This window comes from Rhinolophus sinicus, chromosome 2 (genome assembly GCF_057876585.1).
Source record: "Rhinolophus sinicus isolate RSI-liver-muscle chromosome 2, RSI-T2T, whole genome shotgun sequence".
NCBI lineage: Eukaryota > Metazoa > Chordata > Mammalia > Chiroptera > Rhinolophidae > Rhinolophus > Rhinolophus sinicus.
Window position 1 is genome coordinate 169,631,597 of NC_142502.1, and position 18,783 is coordinate 169,650,379.

General features: G+C 47.1%; 1 protein-coding gene across 2 annotated transcripts in view; it reads left to right on the plus strand.

The window, feature by feature from the left end:
* The window catches only part of XDH (xanthine dehydrogenase), a 59,364-nt gene extending 44,730 nt beyond the window's left edge, over window positions 1-14,634 (plus strand). For both annotated transcript variants that reach the window (XM_088796223.1, XM_088796224.1), the window contains exons 28-36: window positions 392-487; window positions 1,149-1,277; window positions 1,957-2,031; window positions 5,919-5,971; window positions 7,772-7,886; window positions 8,619-8,684; window positions 9,724-9,912; window positions 11,221-11,397; window positions 13,064-14,634. In XM_088796223.1, the coding sequence (XP_088652349.1) occupies window positions 392-487; window positions 1,149-1,277; window positions 1,957-2,031; window positions 5,919-5,971; window positions 7,772-7,886; window positions 8,619-8,684; window positions 9,724-9,912; window positions 11,221-11,397; window positions 13,064-13,114 (951 nt within the window). In that variant the 3' untranslated portion in view covers window positions 13,115-14,634. The remainder of the gene's footprint in view (window positions 1-391; window positions 488-1,148; window positions 1,278-1,956; window positions 2,032-5,918; window positions 5,972-7,771; window positions 7,887-8,618; window positions 8,685-9,723; window positions 9,913-11,220; window positions 11,398-13,063) is intronic.
* Window positions 14,635-18,783: the final 4,149 nt, after the last annotated feature.

Consider the following 18,783-nt stretch of genomic DNA (forward strand, 5'->3'; position numbering starts at 1 on the left):
TATTTGTCCAGTATGTTTTGAGACAGTGAAAGCAGCATGAGACTCAGAGATCTGGGGTCAAATTCTTGTTCTTGTCCTTCCTGATTGCAGGACCATGGACAGTTACTGTGCTTTCTGATCTTCATTCTTCCCTACAGAGTGAGGACAAAGATATGTGACCTCCCTCCCTCTGAGGATGGGAGGCAGAGAGAGATGAAAAAATTTTGCAAACGCCTGGACAGCTATATAATGAAATCATGAGATAGATACTGCTTTAATTTTTGTCTTGGGATTGTATCCAAAATGTTTCTGCTGGATCTCTTTTTCCTGGGCTCCAGTATTTTTGGTGTCAAGCCTTAAGCTGAGCTAGGATTTACTGAATTTTGTGTCTGGCACCCTTCTCTTCCCTTAGGCAGGAGCCCTGATTCACGTGTACACAGATGGCTCTGTACTGCTGACTCATGGCGGCACTGAGATGGGCCAAGGCCTTCACACCAAGATGGTCCAGGTGAGCAGCCAGGGGACTGTGGGAGTCCTCTTGGGCACCGTGGTGTCTGTGTGAGGGCGGATGCTGTGGGAAACTGAACGATGGGACATACCAGAAGCAGAAGCAGGCCTAGGCTGTGGCCCTGGCTCTGCTGCTCATTTACATGTGACCTTGGGCAAGTTTTCTACTTACGTGACCTTAGTTTCCTGATCTTTGCAAATGGGCCGAACAGGTGATCTCTGAGGTCACTCTCGTTACAATATTCCCAGGCTCTTTGATTGTGTATAAGGTGTGTTTGCTGTGTGCATAAAGGTAGCTAGTTCCGCACACATGTGAGACTCCTCACAATGGGGCTAGGATGGTGGAGCTGGATTAGCGTTGGCACACCTGCTTGGCTCATGGAGACAGGCCATACTGCAGTTTCAAAATGAGGTTAATGTTAAAAGGTAAAAGGCACCTTTAATCATCATGAGGTTTATGAGGTTTTATCCAACCAAACCATTCCATAACGTGCTATTTTAAATTCAGACAGATGTGAGAACATTCCAGTCTCAGTAGAATTATAGTTTACAACATTATTTTCTTGCCTGTAACAATGAACCTGAATCCTGTCTTGGGAAATAAGGCAGCCAAACCCCATGCTCACCCCTTCCCTAGAGAATGATGTCATCTCTCTTTGCAGGTGGCGAGCAAAGCTCTGAAAATCCCCGTCTCTAAGATTTACATCAGCGAGACAAGCACTAATACGGTGCCCAACACCTCTCCCACAGCCGCCTCTGTCAGCAGTGACATCAACGGACAGGCCGTCTATGTAAGGAGCCTCGGGAAGAGGCAGAGCTGAGGGCCAGCGCAGGGCTTTGGGCCCAGAGTCCCCAGGATAGCAGCTGGAATGGTCCTTGGGGACTCTTCGGCTGTGGCCATGCCTTTGGCTCTCATGTCCAGGAGAACGCTGCTCCTACAAATGTGGCGCTAGAAGACAGGCCCAAGAACCATAATCATTCTATCAATATCAGGAAGAATGAGTGTAGGAGGGGGTGGAGGGTTAGTGAAAACACAGGGGATTCTGGGAAGGTGCACTCCCCGGTGTGAGAATTGGCCAGAAGAAAATGGACTGAAATTGAAAATTGATTGTGGGGTCAGCCAGGTCAGACCCCCTTGCTTCTCCTCCTACAAGGGGGATGTAATCAAACGAAGGAGTTTGATGGGAGAAGGCACCTCCTTAGGCATCCCTCAAACATTTCACCTTCTGTCAGCCTAAGAACTGGGTCAGGAAGTGCTCTCCACGCAGAGGCCAGTGGCCATCCGTTTAGCTGGATCCTGTGGCCCCACCCTTGATATCAGTCATTCCTTAGGGGATGGCAAGGCTATTTGAGTGGCACCCTGGGCACAGCATTACTTGGAGATGGCCTATTTGAGGCTCTGAGGGTTTTGCTTAGACTGGGAAATGTAGAATTTTGATGTATCTGGTGTGTGCTGGTTGTATTCTCTAGGAAGCTTGTCAGACCATCCTGAAAAGGCTGGAACCCTTCAAGAAAAAGAATCCCAGTGGCTCCTGGGAAGACTGGGTAAGTCTGAGCTGATCCAAGTGGCTTTTGCAAATGCAAGGAAAATTAAAAGCAGGGCCTCTGTCCCCAGCCTGAGTGAGAAGAGGAGATCATGATCTAGTCACATAGGCAGAGACAAGTTGAGGGGACTGTATGCTTTCACAGGACAGGTAAATGCTGGACCCCTTTCTCTATAGTTGTCATAGTTGAGGGAAGTCACTTGAGGAATATTTTTGATCCAGGATTTTGACAGCCCTGTGGGAATTGGGGATTTGGCTGCCCTGAACCTAAAAAGACAAAGTTGACTCTTGAACAGGCTGCTCTGTGAACTCTTGGCTCACTCGGGCCTGATCCTATGCCCCATTCATCCATAGTCTTGACAGACCTGTTTTTCTTTCAAACCTCCATCTCTTAGAAGTTTCTTCTTCCCTTACCCAGCTCTGAAGTCTGGTACTACTAAGATTCCATCTGTGAGGGCACAGGGAAAAAGACATTCCTCAAGAGTTTATGTCATTCCTGTGATTTTAGTAGTGATAGAACAAGCTTTCCTAATGAAATGAGCCCAGTTCTCTGATTTCTGGATCAGAAACCTGTATGTGAGAAACCTCAGAGGGAAGCTACAAGGAAGTCTCTCTCAGGTGGGAGACTTCAGCTTCTCCAAGAAACGGAAATATCAATGGCAGCCCTGCTTCACCATCCCCCGGTGTTGGAATGGGAGAACTGGGCATAGTGGTAATTCATTAAAAGTGACTGCACACGAACCAGCTAAGAGAGTACAATCTCCCTCAATAGATTCAAAGAAAATAAGCTTTATTTCGCTCAGAACCACTAATCTTATTCTGCCTCCTGAAATGTCTACTTCCCATTTTATACTCACAGGCAACACACCGCAAACACCAAATGAGTGGAGGTTGATTTTGGGAGCTTGGATTTTAGCATGGATTTGGAGGTCAATGTCAGTGTTTTCAACAACAGCGTTTATACTCTATTGATCTGAGCTTTGTCCTCAACTATTATCCATATAGTCCAGTGTTCCTTATAAGCAGATAACCTCAAAAAAGGCCACAATCAAAAGGGTGGGGTCAGGAGATGACAGGCATCAAATCTCACCCGTGTCTCTACCGTACTGAAAAACAAGCCATTACTACCACCACCACAACTATGTGTGTATATATATATATATATATATATATATATATATATATATATATATATATATTTGATACCTTATACATATGGTGAGGATCCTAGAGAAATTTTTTCTAAACCACAGTTTCCTCATCTGTAAAATGATGATAATAACATACTGATCTTATAGGATTGTACTGAATATTAAGTAAGATGATATGTGCAAAGTACTTAATAGCATCTGGCACATAGTAAAGTGCTTGGTAATTGACAGTGATCACGATGCAAACTGTATCAGCAACAAATTAAATCTTAGTGCTGTGCTGATTCTAAGGATACCCCCAGAAACTTTTTATGTAGTTAAGGAGTTAGGATGGGGTTGTATTTCTTGGTGATCAATTGGAAAATCTCCATACTATGATAAGTTTAAAATATGACTGGAATATATCTACTTATTGTGTAACCCCTTTCTCTTATGGGACTCATTTTGCACAACAGAGCACAGGTAAACTACCAAAAAAATGTCAAACAAAAAAAAAAAAAAAAAAAAAGAAAAGAAAAAAAGAAAAGAGAAGAGCTTTCACTTCAAATTCACTCTGATACTCGTCTGGCCGTCCCTCGCAGGACTTAAAGTCGGTCTTGGCTAAGGTGCACCCGTATAAATCCCGGGCCTGGTTAACGCCGTCAAGGGCTAAGTCACCGTTTTGCTATATGACCCAGACTATGGAACCGCAGATTAGAGCCCACACAAGCTCCGTAGCTGAGGCTGTGGATCTAAGATCAATCACTCACACAATCACAGTTTCACATACAAATGTGTTTAGTAAGATTTTATCCAATTCCCTTTTTTCTTTGTTAAATTCTCTGGGACCTTCCCTACCTCCTTACCAGGTAGTTAGTTGTCCTGCGACGGTTACCCATAACCCTTGCTGGTGCTCCACCAGTTAATTTCGACTCGTAGTTGTCCTTCCCTCCTCGAGCCCCACAAGTGAGTCCTAAAATCAGGGGCCCCAGAATCGAACCCCAAAATCGTGCCCCACGTTGGGCGCCAAATGTCACGTCCAGTGCAACACAGGCAGTGAGCGAATGAGAAGGGGCGGCAAAGGGTTAAGAAAGTAAGAAACAGAAATCAAGAAAGTTACGAAACAGGGGCCAAGAGTCTCACAGCCTCAAAGGACTGAGAGCCCGGGATGGGCTGCCTTGTGGCTTTTATTGATGCACATGAAAGAAACCAACATTGTTTTCTCCAAGGTCTGTGAATTTCACACATTATACTAAGAAACTGATTTAAACTAACCACCCTTGCTTGCAAGCAGCTGAACCCTCAGTTGCAGGATGTACCTCCCCAAGAGACAAAACCTTTGTGCTGAAACTTACTGAAATGGACAGATGGAGAACTGATTTTATTACACCATTGAAACTCTTCCCAAGCAGGTTGTGGGAAGGAATGCATCCACAAAGGCAGAAGCTCTCCTTAACCTGGGGAAGGTGGGGGGTCTATGTCCACCTCTGTCAACCCCGTGGGTTCTCCTGTTGGTCCCCACTCGACTGTGCCTGGCTTGAGTCTCCCCCCCCACCCCCCCCGCCGTGGGGAATCTTACTCGTCATTGGCTAACCAGCCATCTTCCGAGGCCAAACAGGGAGACATAAGGTGTAAGCACAAAGGTGAAGCTAAGTCCCTGAAAGGATCAGTCTCACAGACTCTCCTTTCTCTAGGGGTAGGTACGAGGAGACAGACAGGAAGGCTGCTGCATGACAACATCTCCCCCTTTTTGTTTTTGAAATATGAAAAACGCAGACCCTGCAGATTTTTCATTCATTGCCTGTCGGAGGGCTGTTTGTCCACTTCTGAGGACTAAACAAAGTAAACATAAAATAACAAACAGAATAGCAATAGCACCAACAAACTCTCCACCCAAAGTCTTTATCCAATTGACAGGGTTTAAAGTAGAAAGTCCTTCTGGAGCTGCAGGAAGTGTCTCCTCTCCAACGAGGAGTTGAAGCTGGCGTTAGACATCTGATCAACTTTTTGTTGTAGTTGTAAAATGTCCACAGTGAGATTGGGCATATGTCCTAGGAGATGGGTTCGTACCTCAGGATGGATGGCTGGATAGATGGATAGCTTTATTAACAGGAAATTATCAATTAGAACACAAGTATCAAATGAGCAATACAGAGAGTTTCTACTATAATGTCCAGAGTAGGGAGTAATCACCAAGGAGAGGTGGATTGAGAGGCAAGCTTCAATTGGTTAGTGAGGGACGAAAAGGATTTGGACAGATATGGCAGAGGAACCACATAAGCAAAGGTACAGAGGTATGGGGACTTGAAAGTGTTGGATGAGAGTTAACGCTTAAGTTTGGATGGCGTGGCAGAGATGTGTGTGTTACATAAGGCCAGAGAAGATTGGGTCCTTAATGTCAGGGATTTGCTCTATCGCAATGGGGAATCATTCAAAGCTCTAAAGTAAGAGGGTGACCTGGGCAGTATGGTATGTCAAGGTGACCACTCTGGCTGGGCTGGCTGCACAGCAGTTGGGGGAGGCAAATTGAGGCGGTAAGACCAGTTAGAGGCTCCAGTAACACCCCGGGCTTCGGATGTCAAGGGCCTGGTGCAGGGGCTGGCAGTGAGCGTGGGACGTAAGGTACAGAAGTGACAGTCACTAGTAAAGTGTTGATCAACTTCCAGATGAGGAGGATGAGCTGACGAAAGTTTAGTGCCAGGTCAAGGTTTCTAGAATCCATGCTTACCCCTTCTTGATGGCCATTTCTTCTCCTCAGGTTAAAGCTGCCTATGAAGATGCAGTGAGCTTGTCCGCTACTGGGTTTTACAAGTAAGTCTGGTGCTGATGTCACCCATCTCACAATGTGCTGTCTTCCTAACAACCTCCCAGGTCCCCTCCAGCACTGAATTCTGTCATCCTGTGGTCAGGAGAGAACCATGGAACCCAAACTCTTATGTCTTCAATGGACTTCTCCTAATTTCAATTTAAAGAAGTTCTAAAATACATGGGATTACAAAACTGTGTGCCAGGGAGACAAAAGCATGAGCTGCCATATCAGAAGACCTGTGTTCTAGCTCTGGTCTTAGTGTACTATTACCCTTGGGGAAATCAGTGATTTCCTCTGAACCTGTTTCCTCATTTATGGCAGAGTGAGACAATTACCAACCATTCCTCCATCATTGCTCTCCTGTTAGAACCAGGGTGTCCAGTGTGCTGAGTTACCCATGTGAGTTACTTTGTACAATGTGTTGCGTTTCTTTATGGAGGCTTTCCTTCAAAAGAAAGAGAGGAAGATTTAGAGCATGTGGTCTTGTTATAAAATGCAGAATTCATCAGAACTTCAAGTGAGATTTAGAAAAGAGCCCACATCTTCTGCAACTTTAAAGTTCATTAGTGATATGAAGAGCTAGAGACCATGCTCATCTGATTTAGAAGCTGTAAAAAAATATGACCATATTTACTGTCAGCAATATGTTTTAGCTTTTTCTGGGAAATTTAACTACGACCTTTTATTCTGCATATCAATAGATTTGGAAAATAGTTCAATGTGTGCTTTAAAAGGTCCTGTGTGAATATAGGCACACACACACACACACACACACACACACACACACACACACACATTTTAGGCAAAGTGATGTTTTGCCACTGCTCTCTTGGTTATATATTATCTGACCTACACAAACACAAACTAGTGTAGATTTTCTCATAAGTTCCTTTCTCATTTTTGGAGTTCATAAAACTCCAAAATGGAAACACCCAGATGAAGATGGTGAAGTCAGAGGTCAAAGAAGGTGGTGGTTTCTTCTAGGAGAAGCCTTCTCCCTCATCCCTGTATTGGTTTTGTTTTCCTGCAGATTCGGGTAACATCAGCTCAAACGACTTGTCTGTAATGTGAGGCACAGAGTAGTATAAACACTGGATGTGAACATGCTCACACACACACATGCACCTATCTATATACGACTCATGCAAAGTTGGAATTATATGTAATACTTAGGATTGAAAAAGAAAAAATGTGTAAGAGGACATCTGCTTTTATTAGTAACACTTTCCTCAAAGCATTTATTCAAATTTCCAAGGCGCCAGTAGAAGGAGTAATGAGGCAAGTGGCTGCCTAAAGATGCCCGTAGGCTGGCATGAGATACTGATCTTGTCAATCTCAAGGTGGAGACTTGAGAAAGGTGAGGAACCCCATGGGCAGGTGAACCTGTGTGAACAGTTCAAGAGTCTGCACAAGAGAAATTGTGGTTAGTTCAGTAGAGCCTTTGGGGTGTGACTTTCATGTGCTTCGTGTGCTCAGAAAATTCTGTCACCTCTGTTTCTATCACTAGAGGTCAGCACGCTGACACTAAACATTTCTTGGCGGTACAGAATGAGTCAGTGAGGGCCACTGGCCAAACAGAACAGAGATAAGACATACAGTGCTCTGGAATGCCTGGGTTTCATTAACAGGACTAAATATTAAAATCATGGACTTATTTGAAGAACGGCTGAATAAAAACGATTGGGGTCTGAAGACTGTGTAGGACAAGTGTGTGTGTGTGTGTGTGTGTGTGTGTGTGTGTGTATGGGGGGGGGTCATGTTCATCTTAATACATGTGCAGTATTTTCTCTTTTCTCCCCCAGAACACCCAATCTTGGCTACAGCTTTGAGACCAACTCAGGAACTCCCTTCCACTACTTCAGCTACGGAGTGGCTTGTTCTGAAGTGGAAATTGACTGCTTAACAGGGGATCATAAGGTAAGAAGTTTGCAAAACTTTAGTGATGAGGGGGAAAGAAAAGAGAAACAGTTGAACTGCAATACCAATGGCTGATAGAGACAAACTTTCTGTGTGGAAAATAATGCCATACATCATAGCTTGGCAAACTTCCCATAAAGGACCAGAGAGTGAAATCTTTAGGCTTTCTGGGCCACAAAGACACTGCCTCAGCTCTATTGCTGCAGCGTAGAAACAGCCATAGACATATGGAAACAAATGAGTGTGGTTGTGTTCCCATAAAATAGTTAGTGATGCACACTGAGTGTGAATTTCATGTAGTTTCCACATGTCCACATATTCCTCTTTTTATTTTTGTTGGACGTTTAGTAACGTAAAAACCATCAGTAGCTCATAGGCCTTAAAAAGTGGACGGGCTGGATTTAGTCCATGGAACGTAGTTAGCAGACCACTTCCTTCGAACTTTACCCAGATGTGGGTGTTATAACTGTGCACAGTTATTTCAGATTATGAGAGAGCATTGCCACTCCTGTCCCCTCCCCCGCTGCTAAGGACTCAAACTTCAGCAGTGAGACACCAGTGAGACAGCTGTGGCATGAGCACTCCCGCCTGAGTGTGCCCGGGGTGTCCCACGTGTGAAAGTCCTATGTGGCTTATCACTTATCACTTCATTGTTAGAGGATCACGAGACCCAGCTATCAGTCCACACATCCCTTTCTTCTCCAACTGCTTTTAATTTCTTGTCCTCTGTAGAACATTCGCACAGACATTGTCATGGATGTCGGCTCCAGTCTGAACCCTGCCATCGATATCGGACAGGTGAGGCCCATGGGGGACCTGGGTGATGATGGACTTGGCCACTGATGGGCCCCATCCCCCTTCTCGGGTCACCAGCCACAGCGTCTTGTCCAATGTCATTTGTCAGTGGGTCTGAACATGGTACCAACCGAGTCTCCCTCAGAGTGGGATTTAGATGGTTGAGAGCCCACCCAACTCTTGAGGCAGAAGACAAATGAACGTGGATTGACTTGGAGAGAGCACTCACACCTCGGAGAATGAGATCAATGGGGAAAATACTGGGTGCGCACACACAAACACACAGGCACGGAGGGGAAGGAGCACAGTCTGGATGGAGATTGAGTTCGGGGTCGATGTGCAGGCAGTGGGGTCTGAGGTCAGAGGAGTTTTCTCCTTCCTCATTCCTCTTCCACCAGGACAGCAGTGTACTCAAGCATGGCGTAAAGGAGGGCACTTGGGGGCAAAAGAAAGACAGGTTTGAGCAAGAGGAGTAAAGGATGATGGCCCAAGGAAAATCTCTTTAGGAAAATATGGGAGTATTGGGTAGAGCAGGTAGAACAGGAGGAGACAGAGGGAGGAATCCAGGACTGCAGTACCGAGCATCTGGTAGAAAATATACATTGTACTTTTCCAAAGTGGACAATTACTGAGTACACAGACACCTGCTCTAGAGTACATGGTCCTACTTAGCACACAGGGGGAGTGTGCGGCCCCAAGGGACACTCAGAAATGGGGCTGCCATTTCTCCAGTGACAACATGGGAGGGACATCTCCACATGCCCTGTGGCAGGTCCTAATGGCACATTATGCCTCCTGGAGTCTTGGACGAGTTCTCAAATTGACCTTCCGTGTTAATGCCTGTGCTCTGCCTATGCTAATGTCTGGCCAAGGCCTAGAGAGGTTTTCCCAGGTGGGGCGGGAGCCAGGTAAGCAGTGTAGGGCTGTTTTCAGCTTCTTTCCAGGCCCCACTCAGGGTGGGGCGTGGTGCCCATTGGGGGAAGCAGTACCTGTCCCTGGGGAGGAGGAGGCAGGCTAGTCACTGTCTCCTTCTGCCTTGCAGGTGGAAGGGGCATTTGTCCAGGGCATGGGCCTCTTCACCATAGAGGAGCTGCACTACTCCCCCGAAGGGAGCCTGCTCACCCGCGGCCCCAGCACCTACAAGATCCCTGCGTTTGGGAGCATCCCCATCGAGTTCAGAGTGTCCCTGCTCCGTGACAGCCCCAACAAGAAGGCCATCTATGCATCCAAGGTACTGTCGTCCTGGGTCTGTGCTGCCTCTGGTCTGCACTTAGGAGGCCACGGGTGGTGACAGGGGCTTCAGCCACCCACCATGTGGGTCTACAGGGGGCTCATCTGGAAGATAGAAGAGGGCTTGATGCTAGTTTCATGACGGCAGAGGAGAGGGGCGCAGTCGTGCCTGACAACCAGGGACCTGGGTTGAGGGTGACACCACCACTGTGTGGTTGAAACCAGCTCCTTTGGGTACTCTCAGGAGTTCCTGAATTCAATCCTGTCGGTCACATCGTGACCTACACCCATGTCTCAGGCGTGTGTCCCTGGTGCTTGGTCCTAGAGATGATCTCACAGGTACAGCACCCCTGTCATCCCACTAGAACCAGCATATTCACTGCTGATGGGGTAACACCTGCACGCACCCCCTTTCACCTCCTTCAGTCTGCCACCTGACCATAAGACTTCATCAGCGTGCCTTAAGGATGGTAACCATCCTCTTTCCTCCATGTCCCCAATAAGTATGAAAAAAAGGTTGAAAATCAATTAAGCTGATTGATGAAGTCTATGTCTAATAAGGAAGACAGATAACCACTTGTAAGCAATGAAACCCACCCATTTGCTCATTTCATGGGTTACGTTAGTGTGGGAGAGTCTGGGACCCTTTTTGATCCCCTACCATTTTGATCCCTGCCATTGGCTCCCTGACATTTTTATATGCATCGGATTCACTGGGGCTCATGATAATAATGCAGTGCTGTGGTCCCACCCCTAGAAATTTTGATTCAGTAGATCTGGCATCGGGCCAGGGCCCTGGAACATGCATGTTTAACAAGTGTCCCTAGTGATTCTGATACAGGAAGCATCTGATCTATGCTTTGGGGGACAAAACCACCTCTTTTAGAAAATGTTTCAATTCCTGTCTTTCGTGATTCCTATATCCCAGCAGATGCTACAAGTATATTTAGTTATAGTGCCTGTAAATTGTCGTGTCAGAGTTGCAAGAAGATTATTCCCTATGCTTATAACTGTGAGCAAAGAGTTAAAATTCACGTCAGATGTTTTTTAATCTATAAAATATTATTTGTATCACTATTAATGGTACATTATACTTGTACAGTGTCATCAGACAAAAAAATCACATAATAAGAATTAAAAGAAATATGCCAATGAGGTTGAGTCATCTACTAGATTTACCGTTCTTGGCCCCTGATGAACTCTGGCCCATTAGTGTTGGTCACTGGTGTTCCCCGGCATCACCAGCCCTCCTGCTGTGGAGGTTGGGGCTCCTCTCTCTGATTCCATGTCCCCTGCTCTGTCCACTCAGGCTGTTGGGGAGCCACCCCTCTTCCTGGCCGCCTCCATCTTCTTTGCCATCAAGGATGCCATCCGTGCAGCTCGAGCTCAGCACACAGATCATGGTATGAAGGAGCTTTTCCGGCTAGACAGCCCTGCCACCCCGGAGAAGATCCGCAATGCCTGCATAGACAAGTTCACCACCCTGGTATGATGTCCCTCGAGTGTCCACTCAGTTGGGCAGGGGAGTGAGCCTGTGAATGTAGAAGCTTCTACAGAGTGGAGAGTGAGATATTAGGCTCTCTGAACTGGGCAGCCGTGGGTCAATGCCGGCTTCCACTCTGTGGTTGAGACACACCCCTTGAACTTGCAGGAAAATAACAAGAAACGCCCTTCATGCTGCAGCTGGGAGCTGAGCTACCTTAGAGGAAAGAGGGCTATCACCCACAGATTTTATTGTTTTCCATGAAGACGAGGGTGATGGGTAAACATCCAGAAGAGTGTACTCTTTAGTGTCCATCACTAGCATGTTATTTTGAGACCTCTCTTTGTTAAGACAACGTGTGAGCTCCTATGGGAAAAGAGAGGAATTAATTAATTAATTAAATGGCCCACATTTGTCATGTGATTGCCATGTGCTGCGCTGATACTGGGGTCTCCCAGGTGCCTTTGAAGACTTGGCAGCCTTTTGGGAAACCAGATGATCACATTACATGGTGACTGGTTACTACTTTGGAGGTGTATGAGGCAGAATGTTACAGGAATTGCATGGTGGTTGGAATCATTCTGGGAATGCCTTATGTGATACTTCAGGTGGGCAATGCCTGGCAAAAGCAGACCATGCTAGGATAGTTTCTTCCACTGCTGGCACCTCAGAACCAGCCCAGCCTCTGAGTTGTGCTGAAATGGGCCCTGCACACACAGGACTCTCCAGTCGCCTTTGCAACAGCAGCCTCTGTTGAGGCAGCAAAACCAGGTGCTTCCTGATACCCAAGCTGGATTTCTTCTGAGAGTTTGGTGGGAAATTCGGTAGGCCTTTTGGGTTTGGAGGTGAAGAGGGTACTCACAGACCTAAAGTGTTCCAGAGATGGGGAGGGTAAGGAGAGCCCCCAGGGCAGGCAAATCTACCATCCAGACCTCAGCACTGAGAATGAGGGAGGAGGATGGGTCTCCAGTCAAGCCAGCCTTCAGGTTGCCAATAGCTGAGCTATGCCGTGAGAGCAACACAGACCAGGTGTGGCGCTCCCAGGCAGTGAGGATGCCCACAGCTGTGCAGCAACCTCCAACAGCCCAGAAGCTTCCCTCCATGGCCTCAGTGCTGACATTTACCCAGACCCCATTCTCTGAGATGAGAGGCGCTGCCTGGCTCTCAAGAAGCTTGCACATGTAGCAGAGTTAGCTCCTTGCAAACAATCTGATGCACAACTCAATGATTTAATGAGCCCTTCTGAGGCCCCAGGTCTAATGCAGCGATTCAAATCCAAGCTGCTTTGCTATGACAGCACACCAGTGACTTAAAATCCCTAGGGTGAGTTTGACCGAGCAGCTGATTCTATGAACCAGTCGTGCCTTTGAAGGACTATGAGTGCCACATGAGATGGGACCACTTGTGTATTTTGTCATCCCTGTATCCCCAGAGCCTACTAAAGTGCCTGCCGTATGGAAAGTGCTCAATAAAAACAAATGAATGACTAGGAAATTAGGGGTCCTGCCCTGGGGGCATTCCCAATATCTGGGACAGCAGAGTGGTGTTTAGTGTTGGAATGCTGGTTGGCAGTGGTGGGAGGTGGCATGTATGTGAGAGTGTGGGAGCGGGCACTTGTTCCACGTTATGGGAACACCCTGGCAATGAGTTCTCTGTTGTTCCTCCGCAGTGTGTCACTGATGTACCAGAAAACTGTAAACCCTGGTCTGTGAGGGTCTGAAGAGAAAGCCCCCAGCGGAGTCTTCTCATGCTGCCTGAGGATTTCCACGAATTATGGAACACGCCTTGCAGAACACGAATCTACAAAAGTTCTGTGATGACAACACTGTGATTAATCAGGATGGTGATTGGAAGAAAACTAAATGCATTGGAAGATTTTGATCAAGATTGTGATTTGCAAACATAACAATAAGCAGATTCAGAAGTGTCAGCCACTTCCAAGTGACTAATGTGCAATTAGGGTCGTTTCATGTCTGTTTTAATCATGTATCTGAAATAGGTTTAGGAAGTGTTTGTGCTGTGTCCTAACTCAGTGGGCAGCCTGTAGAATCTCAAGTGCTGATACTGTCTGTACTTCAGAGAGGACTCCCACAGACCTCCGTAAGCTTCAACCAAAGTTACTTTAAATCCATGTGCCTTCTGCAGAAAGCCATTCCTTCAAACCCATGAATGTCATATGATAACTTCAGATCTACACTAAAATTTCCAATGGGACAGTGGGATGAGATTCAAACCTCCAACCACCTTTGGTCATTGGAGAGGATAAAGAATGAAACAAATTCAAGGTTAGTTGGATCCAGTCTTGTTACGTGACATAAAGTAAGATTATTCCATAACCAAAAGCCAACCAACCCAATTATTGGGCACCTACAATGTGCTAGTTTTCTTCTTCCTCTATGTGCATTAAAAAAAAAAAAACAACACAAAAAACAAGAAAATAAACAAAAGAGAGAAATGAAGAAGAAGAAGAAGTAAAGGAGAAAAAGATCAGGTTTAAAAATCTTTATTTGAAGCCAGAGTAATTTCCATCTAAAAATGATGCCACCAAATCAAGATCAAACAGGAAAAAGAATCAAGGAACCTGGGTTCTCATCACAGCAGTGTCCCTATCTGTGTGTCCTAGGACTGCCACTTCTCTTTTCTGTGCTTCATTTTACTGCAAAATAAAAGGGTTGGACTGGAATAATCTCTTAGGTTTTCTCCAGCTCTCAAAGTCTATAAACACATGAGCTGAAAACTCCAGTTATATAAGGGATTTATAGCTATTAACGACTTGGCTCCCTTCCTGTGATGTAATTTCTGGTCCTAATGAACTCTGCTAAGATTCCTCCAAGCTCCTGAGGTTGGTAAAGAGGACAGGAGAAAGGGAAACATCCCCTGTAGTTGCCCCAAAAGTGATTTCATCATATTGTGATACTGGGTGGATGATGGGACATTGTCATGTGCCTTTATAGTATAAAACCTGCACCTTCTGCCAGACGCGGTCGTGGAGGATAGTGGAAACCATGAACTGAGCCTGGGGTTTGATGTCACTAATAGCTGGTTGGCACATGAGAAATGCTTATTAGTCATCATAACCACACCAAAGATTAATATCTGCCATTTCTTATCCAGCCTTCATTTCTAGATAATACACACACCTAACACGCACATTTTCTTACAAAATTCCCTTCCTCAGAGTAATTTACACAGCACGATTAAAATTGAAGAGCTTTAGAAATAAAACCAGTATTACATTGATATCCACAACGACTGTTTCAAATGATTTTCTGGAATGTTCTAGGCCATACCCTGAGACTGAGATGTGTCAGCTGTTGTTAGTGAGTGAGATTATAAGGGCTGAACAGTGACTGAATAACCTTCTCAACTTAGGGACAGAGGCAAGGCAGAGTGGTCATGAAAAATCAAACGAGTAAGTGCTCTGTGGACTGGAAATCACCGTGTTATGCTGAGGCGCTGTCCTCTTCAGACACCTGGCCTTGCCCTGCTGTCTTTATCTGTAAACTCTCAGTTTATGGAGTGAGGGTGCTTGGTCACAAGGATGCAGCCAACACTGCCTGCAGTATCACAGGGGAACCTGCAGAGGGCGGTGGGAGACTGAATATGAGACCACAGTCTGCTGGCCCAGCAGTATCATCAGTGGTTAGTTACTGGGGAACAAATTTAGGATCTCAGAGTAAACAAAATGTCTTCATAGGTCTCTCCAGGAACTGGATTTGAAGCTGACCTAGGTTATCAGACTGACGAAAAATCTCCTCAAGGGAGCTTTCTGAAGAGATGGGGCAGCTGTGGGAGTCTGAGGCCCTGACAATGGCTATTGGGGGAGGAGGGGGCAAGTCTAATTGAGTGTCTGCAACTTGCCAGGTGCCAAATTTAGTGCGTTGCTTCCAGGGTCTCATTTAATCCTCCCAGTAGGCTGAAGAGCTGGGACTTGAATCTCTGGAACAACATGAAGGACAAGCACTACCCACCGCCAGGCAGGAGGCTTACTCAGGGACGTTTATGCCTAGAAAAGCCCCACAGCCCATGGGCTGCAGCTTGTCCACGCAGGCCAGGTTACCTGCGAGCACCTGGAGTTGATCAGCCTGTCAGAGTGGACTCTTGCTAAGCAGCCTCCCAGAGGCTGGTGGAGGCTCCAGAATGCCTATCTGTTCACCTGTAGGCAGGGGTACTGGTATTCTGACATTGGTGTGGCCAAGCGGCTGAACTTTTGTCCAAAGGGGGAGGATGAACCTCCTCCTAGTTCAGAACTGAGGTGCCTGGGAGTCCAGGGCGGGGAGGACAGGATGGATGGAAGTCAGAGGAGGAGCCCTGAGCCAGGGATGACAGAAATAGTCCCAGTTGATTGATTTATGACTGGGAACATCCCTGGGCCCATGACATTTTTATATTTTATATTTATTTTTATATTTATGAAGAGTCCCAGAGAGCAGTTTCCAGGCTCTCGGCCTCATGTGGAAAGGTGCTGACTCGGGTAGTAGATGGCCGTTAGCTGTGGCTAGTTGGCTGTCAGCTGTAACTGGTTAGCCAAATAGCCACCGTTGTAACTGCCGTGGCTACGTTGGTTGGTTGGTTGGTTGGTTGGCAGGCAGAGAAGTGGACAGCAGGTTGCAGGTCATGTGGATCCAGCCTCCAGTGAGACTATAGTGCCTCCAATGAGATTATAGTGGTATGACATCCCTATCTATGGCTCTGTGGGTGTTCCTTTTCGTCTTAGCCATATCCTGCATTTTCATGTGGGGAGCAGAAGGAGAGACCCCACCTGCCACGACAAATGGCTCAGCGAGCAGGGTACCCCGCACAACAAATGGCATAGCGAGAAGGTTTCCTGCACAACACTTTAGCTGATGGGGAGCCTACAAACGATTCCATTGGCTGCCTGCTTTAGATCCTGGGATAAGGCTATCGGAACATGCAACTTCCTGGACCTGCTAAGGTTTGACGTGTCTCTGGGGTCCCCTTTTGATTTGTCTATGTCCTGAACTGGGGAAGTACTTGTCTCTATGGTAGCAGACAGATCCTATGACAACTTTGTCACCTGAAACCAAGCAGCCCACGGATGGGAGTAGAGATGTTAGGCCCCGCTCCAAGGGTTTTTGGCATCATCTCTGCCCTGCAACTGGACCGGCCCTGACCTTGCACAATCCCCCAGACCAACTCAGCATCCCAGAGCTGGAAGGACCTTGGGGACCATCAAGTTCAAGCTCTTTGTTTAGGAACTGATTAACATAAGCACAGGTAGGGTAACTGACTGCTTTATGGTCCCTCAGCCTTTTAGTGAGACAGAGAGACTTATGACAAAGTTGCGTGACTCCAGGTCTAGACTCTTTAAACTGGACTCTTTAAATCACACATCCATTCCTCAAGTGAAACTTCTCTTACGCAATTGGGTCAGATTGCTAGAAGATAGGACAGAAATCTAGTTATGCTGGTTGGGAAGATGGTATGGAGAGCTTGGGGTCCAAGAGGAACACTGGAAAGGAGGCGTATAGGCCTGACTCTTGCCTAAGCTCCCAGCACAGGGAGCTAAAATGGGATCCTTTCTTCAGCCTCACAGGTGAGTGCTATATAGTAAGTGCAAAACATTCCCCCATTGCAAAGTGAGGTGCTAAGTCTGTGCAAGATCTGTGGAGGGCGTGGCTAGAAACTGATTTTGTCACCTTAACTCATCACCAACCTCAAGGGAATAAAGGATTGAAATATAGAGTTTGAGAGATTGGAGAGACAGGATTTCTGTGAAGCTAGCAAGTTGTACATCCTACGTGCCAAAGTGGGGGGGGAGAGACGGGGAGAGAGAGAGAGAGAGAGAGAGAGAGAGAGAGAGAGAGAGAGAGAGAGAGAGAGAGAGAGAAGATTGCATGTATGTTGTGGGGGGAGGGTTCTGCCCCACCAGGCCTTTGGAGGGAGACCTTCAAATAGATCACTCAGAAACCCAAACCATGAGAGCTGCTTGTGAAACTGGTTGGATCAGCACGAGGCCGCAAGGCAGTGACATGAAGGGAACAAGACTGAGCTGCACTTCCCCCAGTGTCAGGGCAAGGATACCTGTGTGGCCACAATGGAGGGAGACACTCCAGAGGACTGTCTGGAAGGGGTGATGTAACCTCAACAGAGGAAGGGACAATCTTATGCCCAGTGACCAAAATAGGCTCAGGTCAGCTTGCTCCCGTGGCCTATGAGAAATACTCAAGCACCCTTGCCCTGCCTCCCCTGTGCCACCCTGACATTGCCCCTCCCCACCCCCACACACCTTTCAGCAGGGAAGGAGGTAGCAGAGCTCTGTGGTGTGCTTTTGTGACAGACTGAGAGTTAGACCAAGAATCCCTTTCCTGAGATAGAGCCCTGATTGTTGGGGGGAAGGGTATGAGAACAGTGGTGCCCAGACTGCTCCCATTGTTCTGACATGCTCCTGCATCCACCTTGGGAGCACAGCGCACATTTCTGAGAGTCTAAGCAGAATGTGGCTTGCTCCCCTGTCATCCTGCTCACCTCCCCACCTTCAACACATCCTAGTGGGGGTGGAGATCAGGTTCCTTCCCCGGTGCAGCCAATTGTCCTAACCTTGGAGCTTTGATGAATATTAAATTGGCCTGTGCATTTGCCCTGTGTTCTTCCTCCCACGAGGTGGCGTATTTCCAGTGGTCCTCTTGGCTGCATGACATTCTAGAGGGGCGCTGCTTTTCCTTTTTCCCACTGAGGCTGGCCTGACTTCCTGCTCTGGGGCTGTGGGGGCAGAACCCCAAAAAGTAGTTTCCAGGCTCTCGGCCTCACATAGAAAAGTGTTGGCTCAGGTAGTAAATGGCCAACTGTGATTGCATGGCCATCAGCTGTGGCTAGTTGGCCGTCAGCTGTAACCAGTGAGCCATTGGCCACTAATATAACTGCTGTGGCTACGCTAGCAGAGAAGGAGAGAGAAAAGAAATGGGGGCTAGCAAGGAGATGGCAGCTGGGCTGGCAAGTGTGGATGGCGGTTTGCGGACAGTGTGTGGATCCAGCCCCCAGTGAGAGTATAGTGCCGCCAGAGAGAATATAGTGGTATGACTCCCCCATCTATGGCTCCGTGGGTGTTCCTTTTTGGCCTCACCATATCCTGCGTTCTTGTATGGGGAGCGGGAGCAGAGACCCCGCAGGCCTCCCTGCACGACAAATGGCGCAGCGAGCAGGGTCTCCCGCATGACAGGGGCAGTGGCAGACAACCCCCCCTCAGCCTACACCTGATTATTTAGGAACTGTGTATAACAGTGTGGGGCTGGCCAAGCCCCTCTGCTTCCCCTCTTTTCTCAGACAAGTCACTGAGCTCCTCTGAACCTCAGTCTTTCCATCTGCAAAATAGGCATGGATAATCATACCTGCCTGCTAGACTGTCGTGAGGATTGAAAGAGAGAACAG